Below are 13,638 nucleotides of genomic sequence, written 5' to 3' on the forward strand. Positions count from 1 at the left end.
CGATATTTTTTTCCGATGTCAAGGATATTTTCATCCACTTTGTTATTAGTAGTTAAATTGCCGAAAGGCAAAAGTTAAAGACCAGTAATTTGAGGGACAAAAACTAAATACGAACAATAGAAATAAAATAAAATTAAAATTAAATTGTGCTTCAGTACAAGGGAACACTACTTATTATCTTTTTATATTTTTTTTTCATCACTTGTTATCTTTTTATATGAAAATGCCATTATAGATACAACAGGTGTTATGGGCAAGCAGTGACTTTAGAAATAGCGGTATCATTTTTTTAAAAAAAAATGCTACAGGAAATAGTGGTATCAATTCTTATAATGAAGGAATGACTGATATTTGAGATTAGAGTTTCTAGTCTTTTGCGAGGCACTTCTGGCCATTGTTGCATTACTTTATTGTCTTTTTTTGCTTTCTTCTGTACAGAAGTGTTTTGCTTTGATAAAACACAACCAGTCTCATGTTGAATTGATAAAAAGGTATAAAAATGCAGAAAGTGGTCCCATGATACATAATACACTACTCAAATAATTATTTCTAACATTTACAAAAGTCAAATTCATGTGGAGCCATCGCCCTTTTTTTAATCTCAGCTGTATACTAATCAATTTGTATGTACCTTTAACTATTCAACGGTACCTATTTCCTCCCATGACTATAGTAGTGACGAGTAACTCTATACGTACCTATTTCCTCCCATGACTATAGTAGTGACGAGTAACTCTATACGTACCTATTTCCTCCCATGACTATAGTAGTGCGGAGTAACTCTATACGTCAAATCGTAGATTGTCAAGAGAAAGTACCTAGTGTTACCTTTTCACGTCTTTCAAATTCCAGAAGTTAATGGACTAACGCGTTGAGATTAATGCAAAATCTTTAATTGTTGGAGTAATCTAACTTCTTTGAATGAATGAATTTCTTTCATTCATGACAAACTCCTGATCTTTCAATGCATTTTTTGTTGAATTGATGAATAACTCATTCACGATAACTCATGCTATTAAACATCAATAACTAGTGTATTGATTTTTGTAATAACGTATTGCCTATAAATGCTACGCATTAGCATTTTCCTATAAATTGAAGACCTTTGAGAACATATCAACACGCAAAAAAAAAAAACTTTTTCTTTATCCTTTTTGTTTCCTCTAAAAATCTAGACAATTGTATTTTGTGCAAAATACTTCAACTTCCAGTCACGAATACACGTTTCTGGAAGAACTGTGAAACCTTGGGAAGCGACCGGCTGTGAACGATTTGTATCGGTGTCGGGCCGAAAATCGCTTTCAAGGCAGTAGCTTGCCATGACATAGTGTTTGTGATAATTTGGTTAGTATTTTTTTAATTCCAAGTTTAATATCAATATTGTGCTATTTTTCCTAACATAACATTATGCATAAAATCCAGCTAAAAATTACCCATCCTTTGAAAATAGTATTTCCTTGCAAGTGACGAGCAAACTCATATAGATCGTTCAAATGAATATATCTCAATTTGGAAAAGTCATAAGCAAAATCTCCTGGTACCACTACCTAACCTTCTTTTACAACGACAGTATCAATTTTGATGGCTTTCACTAGGGAATAGCACCTAATACTAGGACTAAAATAGTAGTATTGAATCTTATTCTGTCTGTTGCTGCCAAGTGCCAACTCTACACTGCCTATACAGAACATCAAGTTAGATATGAAATAATACTGCTTTTAGTTGGGGTTGGAGTCTGTCGGGGCCGGGGTGGGGTGGGGCGCGGGGGAGGGAATAGTGGGGCCAAAAGTGATCCTCAATTATTAAATCTTGAAAGATTCCACAAAAAATCAGGTCCACAAGAATCAAATTGTATCTATCGTATTCACTAATGTGATTTATGAAAATATGGGATAAAAATCTTTGACAGGCTTTGAGCCTGTTTGGATGGGCTTATGTCTATAAGCTATTTGCAGTTTATAAGTTTAAAAAAAAAATAGTTGGGGTAGTCTAATTTATTTTTTCAGCTTATAAGCTGCTTTAGATAAGCTAAGTCAAATAGGCCCAATTATTTTTTGAGCTTATTTTAATCACAAAATGATTTTAAGCTGGTCAGTCAAACACTCAAAAAAGCTGAAAATAACTTATAAGCAACTTATAAGCTAATCCAAACAGGCTCTTTCTTATTAGCTATTTCTATTAGATTTTTTTTTTTAATAATAATTATATTTGGATAAGTTTGCGTACAACTTAACTATTTCTCTAAGGATATATCACCTCCCACCGGTATAGGTGTTAAATAATTTTACTCACTAATGCTTAGATAAATGGGAAAAAAAATTATCTAGCTCTTTTGAAGTCTTCCATAATTTTTACACATTTCTTCGATTACTAAGTCACATCATGCTAGCAATTCCAATTAGAATAATATCACAATCTAAAAAGACTGAGGGAAGACATCAATTTTAGGTAAGAAAAGCATTAAAGCATCTGATAAAGTCAGGAAGCAATTACAAGAAAACACATAGACAAAGTTATTTTAAAAAAAAAGGGTTAAACAACCACCCCATCAAAGATTTCATCACCTTAGTCTTACTTACCATTTCTATTGACAAAGAAACCACTGGTTGAACTAGACAGGTAGTCACAATTTAAGAACCTATTTCTATTATTATTATTATTTATTATTATTATTAATAAGCCCCGTAAGGGGACGAATACCATGGGCTGTAAAAATTATACCCACATTAAATTCTTGTATCATGAGCTATATAATTTGTATACTTTATTTAACTATTTTTATATCCCATGTAGACACATGTCATAGTACTTAATATTATTTCTCTTCTCATGTATAGACATATGCACTTCAAATTTAATTCTCTGACATATTTATTTCCTCCGTGCACTTTTACTTATTCACTTTTAACTTTTCATGTTCTAGCTGAATATTTATTCTCTTCTCATGTATAGACGTATACAGTTCAATTTTAATTCTCCTACACAAATTTATTTCCTCCATGCACTTTTACTTGTTCACTTTTGGCTTTTTACATTCTTAACATATTTATTTCCTCCGTGCACTTTTACTTTTTCACTTTTAACTTTTCATATTCTAGCTGAATATTTATTCTTTTCTCATGTATAGACATATGCAATTCAATTTTAATTCTCCTACACAAATTTATTTCCTCCATGCATTTTTACTTGTTCACTTTTGGCTTTTTACATTTCTATTATATTTCTTTCTATTATATATAAGCGGCTTGGGAGAACGAACACGGCTCCCCAAGCTTGTACCAACAACTTCACGAATTATACTCGCATTAAATTCTTGTACCATGAGCTATATAATTTGTACACTTTATTCAACTATTTTTATATCCAATGTAGACATGTATCATAATACTTAATATTTATTCTCTTCTCATGTATAGACGTATGCACTTTAAATTTAATTCTCCGACACATTTATTTCCTCCGTACACTTTTACTTGTTCACTTTTGACTTTTCGTGTTCTAGCTGAATATTTATTCTCTTCTCATGTATAGACATATGTAGTTCAATTTTAATTCTCCTACATAAATTTATTTCCTCCATGCACTTTAATTTGTTCACTTTTGACTTTTCACATTCTTTAAGAAGTAATAAATCTCACGTGGATATATGCCACAGTGTTGAATATTTATTCTCTTCTCATGTACACACGTGTGCACTTCTATTTTAATTCTCCGGCACATATTTATTTCCTCCGTGCACTTTTACTTATTCATTTTGACTTTTCACGTTATTTAAGAATTAATAAATGAAGTCCTCCTTCCGTTCCTTATTACTTAGCCACATTACTATACCTGACTTTTCACGTTCTTTAAGAATTAATAAAAATGAAGTACTCTCATCGTCTATATTAACGTAGACATGTGTCATAGTACTTAATATTTAATTCTCTTCTCATGTATAGATGTATGCACTTCAAATTTAACTCTTCCACACATTTATTTCCTCCGTGCACTTTTACTTGTTCACTTTTGATTTTCGTGTTCTAACTGAATATTTATTATTTTCTCATCTATAGACATATGTAGTTCAATTTTAATTCTCCTACACAAATTTATTTCCTCCGTGCACTTTAATTTGTTCATTTTTGACTTTTCACAGTCTTTGAGAATTAATAAATCTCATGTGGATATATGAGATAACACTGAATATTTATTCTCTTCTCATGTATACAAGTGTACACTTCTATTTTAACTCTCCAACACATATTTATTTCCTCCGTGCACTTTTACTTTTGACTTTTGACTTTTCACGTTATTTAAGAATTAATAAATGAAATACTTCTTCCGTCCCATGTTACTTGGCCACATTACTAAAAATATGAAGTACTCCGTTCGTCCTTATTACTTGGCCACATTACTAAAAATATATGTCTACTTTAAATGTGAAGAGAGAACAAACAATAGCACTGACATTTGTACCAAAAGTTATTTTAATGCTCCTATACATAACTTGTTCACTTTTGACTTTTCACATTCTTTGAAAATTAATAAATAAAGTATATATTTTATCATAATATTCATATTTATTGCTATATAGTCTCAATAGCCTCAGAAAATGATTTAAAAATGAATAATTAACGTGACAGGTAAAATAAAAAGAAGATTTTTTTTCCTCGATTTTTTCCTTGATATGTTAACGTCGACAAGTAAAAGTAAAGGGAGAGAGTGACAATTATCCCTGTTTTCCTTCATTGTTAATACTTTACTTATTTACTCTCTTTTGCAGTCTCTGATTGTTGTTTCTTTACATTTATAAAATGTATTACTTTATATTTTCATTTCAGAATTAAAATTTGGTGATTAATGATATAACATATATCTTTCTAATTTTGATTTCTTTGTAACAATTAATATAAAAAATTATAATATATTTTTTAATTAATTTAATAAAAATATTTTAATCCAATATATACAACAAAATAGTTCTTATGTTTGGATATGAACAGTTACTTAATTGAAATGGATATCAACCTGTTGGTATACATATAAAATATTGAAGAATTTAAAAGAAAAAATTTAGAACCAAAATATTTATTTTCTCTCATATTCTTACTAATTTTCTTTTACATCAATGAACAACTTTTATTGTCCTGATAATGATAAAAAGGTCTGACTCTTTCCATCTCAAAGACTTTTAATTACAACTAAAGTGATAGTATATAAAATACATTTTGTATATATAATAACAATTAGAATATTTTTAAAATTTATTTTCAAAATACATACCTTAAAGACTGGCTAATTAAAGTGAAACACGGGCATGTGTTGCTAGTATATATATATATATATATACCAGTTTCAAACTACCCCCATCATAATTGGAACAAACTACTTGATATTTTTTATTTTAATACATACAAAAATACAAAAACATAACCCCCTCCTTTACTCCACCCCCCGGCAACCCCCCTCCCCGCAGCTACGCCACCCCAACCCCTCTTGAAGAATATTGGCTAGAAGTATGTATTACTTCCAAAAATGGTACCTGTTGTCCCTTAGAATGGTACAAGTGAAGTCTATTCTACTATGGCCCATATGGGTCACTAAAGATACAGAAAACTAGATTAACAGTCCATGTATGTGGTTATGTCTCCAAGAACCATGTTGCTCAAGTTCTTCAAGATTTTCATTATCTTGTCTTCATTGGGTGGTTTTGTTGTTTCAAATTTAGAGTCAGAGTCATGTTTTGTTAACCAATATGTAAGACAAGCTCAGAGGAAATTTGAGCAGAAAACAAACAGGTTTTGGGAGTATGATGATCAATCCAACAGTTGGATTCAAGTGAATTTGCCTTATGACTTAGTTTCTTGTTTCAATGATAACTGTACAAAAGTCAATAGAATTGATCAAACTACTTCTCAAGAACCTGAAAAACAAAGGGAGATAGTTATTACAAAAGTTAAGGATGAGGAAAAAAAATCTTATTCTTATCTCCCTTTGAGAAAAAGAGTTTCTTTGAAAAAAATGTCTGAAACATCCATTTGGATCACTGGTGTAAGTGGATCAATCTATGAAAGATTTTGGAATGGATTGCAGTGGGTAATAGCACCTCATGATTTGCCAATATCAGCAGGATATGCAATTTCTGTTTTCATTGTCAATCAGACAATTCTTGCTCTATCAGAATCAGGATATCTCTATCAGGTAACCTTTAAAAAACATACAAGGCAATCATTCAAGTATCAGATAAATTTTAGTGAATATTGGATCATAATTCTCTTTTGTAATGTTGGAAATAGACTGTCTTAAATGGAACGGCATGGACAGTAAGGATTCGTATAACAAACACCAACTTACTTGGGATTGAGGCATAATTGTTTTTGTTGTTGTTGTTGTTATAATAGTAGTAGTATCAGATTATAATTCTCAATCAATATTTTCTGTTTGTCTTCATTTTGTGTAAATTTTAGTGAATATCCTATTTTAGTTCTGTTTTATAATTTGAGACGTGGATAGTGAGGATCCATGTAGCCAACCGCAACTTGCTTGGAACTGAAGCGCAGTTGTTGTTTTATCAGATTATGATTCTCAATAAAAATTGTTGTTTATCTACTCAGTTGCAGTTAAGTGATGATCAGCCAGTCTGGATAGATATTACACCACCAAATGATCACCAAACAAGTCAAGTAGCAGAACAAAGTTCTGTAATTCAAATTGTATCAGGAGTTGTCTCCAATGATAGGAGGTGAGTATAGTATATTCACTTGACTATTTCAATATTGAAGGATTTTCTTGAGGAAAATACGAAGTTAAATTATGTTACTGCAGATAGTTGTGACTTGTCTGAGCTCCAGTCCATGCTAATAAGACCTTGAATTTGTCCTTCAACATCAGGAGAATGTATTTCTGCACAAAGAATGGAACTTTACTAGAACTCACTGAGGTTGATCCCATAAGGTAAGAACCACTCATGTATATGATTGACTAAAGTGGTCTTTAAATTTCTATTGTTGAAGTGTGTGATCATCACATCTAAGATCTTAAACCGTTTGAAACAACACACTTTTATTTAGGCATTTTTCCATTTTGGGCCCGTCGGCCGAAATTAACTAGCGCAATATACAAAGCAAGTACACTGATTGTGTATATTATATGTGGTGTATATTATATGTGTATGTTATATGCATTTTTATTCTTAATATACAAAGCTATTCATTTTCTGGCTATTACAGACCTAAATATTTGTTTACAAATGCTATTAGGTGGACCAATCATGGAAAACCCCCTGGAGCAAATGTTGCAGCAATCGCGGACGTATCTACATTTAGATCAGAAGTAGTCTTTACAATTAGGTGAAACAGCAGAAAGCATCCTGATTCTTTTGGTTCAACTGTTCAAATAACCCTTGTGCTTTGCCTAATGGATGTAATGTTTTATTCTATAGTACTGCAGGTGATCTTTATGAATATGATCAGAGCTCAAGGCCATCATGGAAGAAGCATATAAGAAAAGAGTCTTCTACACAAGATACTTCTCTGAAACCATCTATAGGTTGCAGTTTAAAAGGAGTCAATGGAGCTATTTCAAAATCTTTGTTTCTCTTGACTAAGGTGCAAGCTCTTTTCCCCTCCCTCAGCATCACCATCTATTTTGATGCAACACATATCGTGTTTTGACTTCCTTCTTATGAATTTTTGAACATATGAAGGGAGGATATCTAATAGAGAGACGGTCACAACGAAGGAAATGGAAATGGATCAATCATGGAAATCCAAAAGATCATATTGTGTCTTCCATTACATGCCTTTCTGAAGAAAACTTGGCTGAAAATTCAAACTCATTGTTTCTTACAACTGCAGCTGGTTACATTTTCGAATATCGAATTCCAGATCATTCAGGTATGTCTCTGACATACTTTTCTTCTCCTTCTAAATGTGTTAGTTCATTGCTTAGCAACAGTCACAGTATCCAACCATTAAGGAAACATCAATATTTTGAGAATGTAGTTGTAGTGAGTCTAGTAAATCTGCCTCGAAAATTGAATTTTTAACATGAATATACATATTGTATGCATAAATATACATATAACATACACAAATATACACAATATACATAATCAGTGTATATGCTTTGTGTATTTTGGCTAGCGCCCGTAATTAATTTCGGCCGACAGGCCAAAAATGAAAAAAGGCCTTTATTAAATCTGCCACGAAAAATTGAACTTTTGACATGAAAACAGGTATTGACCAAGAGGATGATATTAGAGAAAGTTGGATCAATCACGTCTACCCCCCTCATGCCAAGGCTGCAAGAGGAATTCCAGGAGTGCAATTTCAACCTGGCAGAATTATTTTCCCACTTGATGATGGTAGGCTTGGAGAGCTTCACCTATCTGGCCTAGGTGATGAAAATTCCGGACCGAATTATCAAATTAATGCTAGAAGAAGATCATCCCAGAAATATGTCTGGTCTCTAATAGATGCCCCAGAAACTGAAGGATGGAATGCAGAATATTGCACTGAAGAACATGGACCGTTGAATTGCATTGCAGGCATCAAAGATGAAATCAACGAACCTGAGCGAAGGAGATCAAGGAATAGCAAAGAACAACAAAGTTACATATCAATTGATATGTCAGCTAGGAAAAAAGCTCCTGAACCCGAGGGAGACTACAATATCCCGGACAAAAATTTCCATCTGAGGGTGATGCATGAAGGCAAATCATTCTTCCTAATAACGGAAGGTGGTCTAATTTTCGAGTATCTAAATTCTGAAAATGTGTGGTTTTGGCTTAAGCATGATCATTCAACAGCTATGAGAGGTGCCCTTGGGAACTACAATGGAAGTTTGTTTTTGGTTGATGAACAAAGGAGTTTGCACATCAGAGAAAGAGATAGTGATGAACTAGCATGGATTAATTGCACTGCTATGAAGAAAGGGAGGCAGGTAATTGGAGGTCCTCCATGGGATGATCTACCAGAGAAATCTCGAAAAGCTAGACAAGAAGATGCACTTTTCTTTGTAAGCAAAAGTGGGAGATTGCTACAATTTGCAGTAAGTAGTATTATACTATGTTAATTTTTCTAGTTTTAGTAGTCCAAAAGGTGAGTATCAGAAAGAAAATGAGAGGCTATAAGCACATACTATTAGATTCTAAATCTTCAAATTTCAGAGCTTTTAGTCTAAATAGTGATAAAATGAAGGCTAAAATGAGTGGCAGTAAGCAAATATTAGATGCAAAATCTTGAAATTTCAAAGCTTCCAGTCTAAATACTGATAAAATGAAGACTAAAATGAGTGGAAGTAAGCATATATTAGATTCAAGATCTTGAAATTCATAAGTTTCTGGTCTAAGTAGTATACAATGAAGGCTAAAATGAGTAGCATTAAGCATCTGTTAGATTTAGAATCTTGAAATTTCTTCCAGTCGAAATGGTGATTTAAAATGAAGGCTAAAATGAGTAGCCTTAAACATATTATTAGATTCGAAATCTTGAAATTTCAAATCTTCAGTCTAAATAGTGATAAAACAAAGGCTAAAGAGTCAAAACCTGTTTCTTAGGTTGCACTGAGAAAGTTCAAATGGAAAGATTGTCGGTATCCAGGCAATATGAAGATCGCAAGCATTGCTGACCAGGAACTGCTCCGAGAGAACGTGGTATTTGTCATTGGAAGGAACGGACGCTTATACCAGTATAACAAAGTGACTGAACTATGGCACGAGCATTACCAATCCCAACATTTGGTTCTATCAAGGTCTCCTGGAACTGCAATGAGGTTATCTTCACTGTCACTGCAAGGTTCTATTTTCATGCTTTCGGAAAATGGTGGACTAGTTGAATATAATTGGAATCCATCCAACGGATGGAATTGGATTGAACATGGAACGCCAGAGCCGAGTGTTATCCTTGTTGGTTCACCGGGACCATGCTTCAAAGGTGCTCATTTGTTCTTAGTAGGTTCAGATGGAGAAGTGTATCTGAGGTTTTTGGACAATGGGACGTGGAAATGGAGATGCTGTGGCTTTCCATATATGGAAAATAAAGTCAAGGAAAATGAAGAACATGATCATAAAGAAACTTGTACTTACGAAGATCTTGCAGCTCGTTTAGAGAAAATTGAAGAAAACCTGCAAGCCTTAAACAAAAACTGTGACTCCAAGGTTAGTATTTATTGAAAATTCCTCTACTTGCTTCTTGAATCTTTAGACTATGTTACATGGACGCTGATCCGTCCGTTTGCAATAATTTTGATTTCAAACATTTATGATCCGGATGTGAATGAGTCGAATGACTTATAGTCCAATAGGTATAACATTAGTATGGGCACACCTTTCTGAATCCTAAACAGTACTGAATCACTTATACACATAGTTGGTGGCACCATTTGACCGGGCATGAAATTTAAGAAAAATATGAAGACTTTTAAAACTCGAGGTATAAACCAAGCCTTAGACATTTTGTCAATCCTAATATATGGTAGGGGATTCACTTGAATCAAATAGTTTTATCTGAGTCCATGCAACAAAGTCTTTATTGTCACAGACTCACAGTTTAACATTGGTCTATAAACAGGTGGCAATTACAAGACCAATTCCTTTTACTGAAGATTCAGTCATATTTGAGCTCAGAGATGGCAGAGTAAGTAACTTGAACTCTACTCAGTAAAGTCAATCACTTAGAAAAGCGTTGGATTGCTAAGTAGAGTTTCCAAATTTAAACAATCACTAAAACCTCATTTCTAAAAGGTGCTTATATGTCTGGTGAAACACTAAATATTTTGAGGTTTGAAAACTCAATAGTTAATTTCACGTATAGTCACTGAACTTTATCCACTACAATAGTCAAGTTACAACATTATTTGTTGTCAACTAAAGCAACTTTACTTTACACACTATAATAACAAAGTTACTATACAATTAATGGGTAAAGTTGAGCGACCATACGTGAAAGTAACGTTGCACCAGACTATTTCACTAGGTACTTATTACCTTTTACCAGCATAGAGACCAAGTAACTCTATCTTTCAAGGTTTAAGCAAATTAGAAGAAATCACCTAAAGTTATTTTTGAATTTGAACTCTGGTCTCCCATGATTTTAGTTGGCAGAAATGCGACGGACAGGGGATACAGCTTGGACATGGTCACGTACCATTGGCACTCCTACTAGCCTCTGCATATCAAGTTTCTGGGCAACTTTAGCATCATAACATGAAAAGATATTGTCAACAATAGCTGCAGGACATGGAAATGATCGAGCAGTAATAACTATACATGTAAATATATAGAAGAACCAAACAAAAATTAGAAAATAAACAAATTTGTACAGTTTTCAAACATGTCTCTGCGTACAGAAACTGTATAACTCCTTAGACTAAAATAATGCTTCTAGCTAGGTCTACAGCATTGGTGAAATTCTATGTTATATAGCTCGTTTACAAGTATCTAATTTTTGATAAATTTTCGTGTGATTGGAATTTGGAAGAATAGAATTATTTACACTCATATCATGCTTGTCCAACAAAGGTACGTAAACAATGAGAGATAAACACGTCCAACGAATTCAAGACATTTAACCCAAAAAAAAAAAAAAAAAATCTAAGTTGATACAAAATGAAAAACTATATACAGTTAAATTAATCTTTATGTAGAGCATGATTGAAAAACAAAAATATAAGTAGCGCAACTCATAAGTTGTGGTGAGTTTATTTTGTGTTTTCATTCATTTATCATGAATTATTGTTATGAATAATATTGTTTTTTATCCCTCCGTCGCTGATCATGAATCATTTTATGACATTAAAGAAAATTATTGAAATAGTTGAGTTGGGTTATTGTAACAGTGAAATCACTATATGTTACAGACTATAAGTCTATAACGACAAAATTTATATAAATAAAGGTGGTTTTTTGTTAGTATAAAAGAAATATTTGGTGACTTTATTGTTAGTGGCCAACGTTATTTAATTACTTTCATATCACAAAAAATATTTTTGTAACTACTGTTGTAGTAGATAAATTCAGTTATTTTATAATTTTGTAAATTTATTATTATAACGATCATTAAGTTCATCACTATATATGAAATTCACTCCGGATATTTTGATTTAATAATTAACAATCTTAAATGAAAGTGTTCGAGCTAAAAGATCTTGGATCAAATCCTTACAAAATTCCTATAAAATTGCATATGTATACCACTTCATTTATTAATGTTATATCTTTGCTAATGTATCATAAGATGTCTTAAGTACTGCAAATATCATTGGATTACAAAAACATGAAAAGCAAAGACGAACACTTTATGAATAGTTTAAATGTAAAATCTTAAATATATCTATTGGCAGCTATCACGCCTGTGGGTTACTAGTTTTTTATAATTTCTTTTAAGAGGGATCTTTCTTGTGAGAGTACTAGATTAAATTAGGAAATAGTGCTGATAATATCCGTTTCACACAATGTTATTTTCCGACGAAGGGGTTCAGATTCACCCCTAGGGTACGTATTAAAAATTCACTAAATATATACAAATAATAAATTTTAAGTCCAAAAAATGAAATAAACTTTGTAAAATCAGTAATTTGAATCCATAAATTCAAACTTAGATCCACGTGTGTCTAACATGATTAAGTGTTCATTAATTTGGCATAACCGTACTTATATTTGTTTGCCCAGCAACAATGTGGTACTCTCGAAGTATGTTATAATTAAAACCTCTAAATAGACCCATGTCCCAATCCCACTTGTTTGATGTTAGAGTTAATTAAATCCTCAAACCCCAAAAAACATTAATGTTGCAGGGTTAGGTGGTCTCTTGGACACAACACTAAACAATTTACATATATATACTGTAACAAATTCCAATAATGTTTTTATTCACCCAAGGAATTCTTCATATTTGCTCTTTTACCCGCTCCATGCATTAATTATGCCTCTGATATGAATGGCATAATGACATGGAAGGTGAAGTAGTTGGAATACCTTTGACCAAAATAACTTCAACAGAAACTTTGTTAGGCAGTATTCAAACTCAGGTCTGCCAGAAGATAATTTAAGACTTACAAATTAAAATGAAAATAAAAGCTATTCAATCTTAATAAATGGATAGAGTTTAAGTTACATATATCATTAGTATAAGAATTTTTTATACTGTTAGATTACCCATGAGTGCTCTTTAATTAAAATGTGAAATTTATAGTCTTAAAAGTAATTAAGCGTCAGCAAAATACTGTCGTCTGTTCCAAAACAAAAGCCCCATGGCGCCCCGGGATGGGAGTGAGAGACGGCCCTACCAGTAGGCAACACTAGCGTCGGCTCTACGAAGTGAAAATCGTATCTTTCTGCCGATTTTCCCAATTCATTCATGAATAATAATTCAAGGACGTGAAGCGAATACTTCTAGCTGCTACGCCTGCTTCTTATTATGGTGGCTATATTATCATGGCGATCGAAAAGAATGTTTACCTATTAATAGATAAAAGGATCTGATGGTGTAAAATTCATTATATTGAGGTGTATATATAACGTAAACTCAAATACATACAAGGAGCATATATTTCTTCCATTAATTTATTTGATATAAAATATCAGGTACAATATATGTTTTCTCTTTCAATACGTTACACATACATACAAGGAGCATATATTTCTTCCATTAATTT

The 13,638-nt window shown here is 32.4% G+C and overlaps 1 protein-coding gene across 2 annotated transcripts; it reads left to right on the plus strand.

Moving 5' to 3' along the window:
- Positions 1 to 5,431: 5,431 nt before the first annotated feature.
- Positions 5,432 to 11,406, plus strand: LOC132643611 (uncharacterized). 2 transcript variants are annotated; one of them, XM_060360079.1, is made up of 10 exons: positions 5,432 to 6,183; positions 6,603 to 6,724; positions 6,874 to 6,936; positions 7,242 to 7,331; positions 7,424 to 7,589; positions 7,688 to 7,877; positions 8,219 to 9,033; positions 9,542 to 10,141; positions 10,554 to 10,619; positions 11,080 to 11,406. In XM_060360079.1, the coding sequence occupies exons 1-10, from the start codon at positions 5,614 to 5,616 to the stop codon at positions 11,185 to 11,187; spliced, it is 2,790 nt and encodes a 929-aa protein (XP_060216062.1). In that variant the 5' UTR covers positions 5,432 to 5,613; the 3' UTR covers positions 11,188 to 11,406. The 2 variants fall into 2 exon arrangements, with proteins under 2 accessions (XP_060216062.1, XP_060216061.1); XM_060360078.1 differs by having other exon boundaries at positions 5,433 to 6,183; positions 6,597 to 6,724.
- Positions 11,407 to 13,638: the final 2,232 nt, after the last annotated feature.

This window comes from Lycium barbarum, chromosome 6 (genome assembly GCF_019175385.1).
Source record: "Lycium barbarum isolate Lr01 chromosome 6, ASM1917538v2, whole genome shotgun sequence".
NCBI classification, from domain to species: domain Eukaryota; kingdom Viridiplantae; phylum Streptophyta; class Magnoliopsida; order Solanales; family Solanaceae; genus Lycium; species Lycium barbarum.

Bases quoted from the DNA above. Each gene is read 5' to 3' on its own strand.
- LOC132643611 (XM_060360078.1), top strand. From the start codon at position 5,614: ATGTATGTGGTTATGTCTCCAAGAACCATGTTGCTCAAGTTCTTCAAG. The intron at 7,332-7,423 runs GTGAAACAGCAG...TTTATTCTATAG, and splicing joins GAAGTAGTCTTTACAATTAG to TACTGCAGGTGATCTTTATG. The intron at 9,034-9,541 runs GTAAGTAGTATT...CCTGTTTCTTAG, and splicing joins GGAGATTGCTACAATTTGCA to GTTGCACTGAGAAAGTTCAA.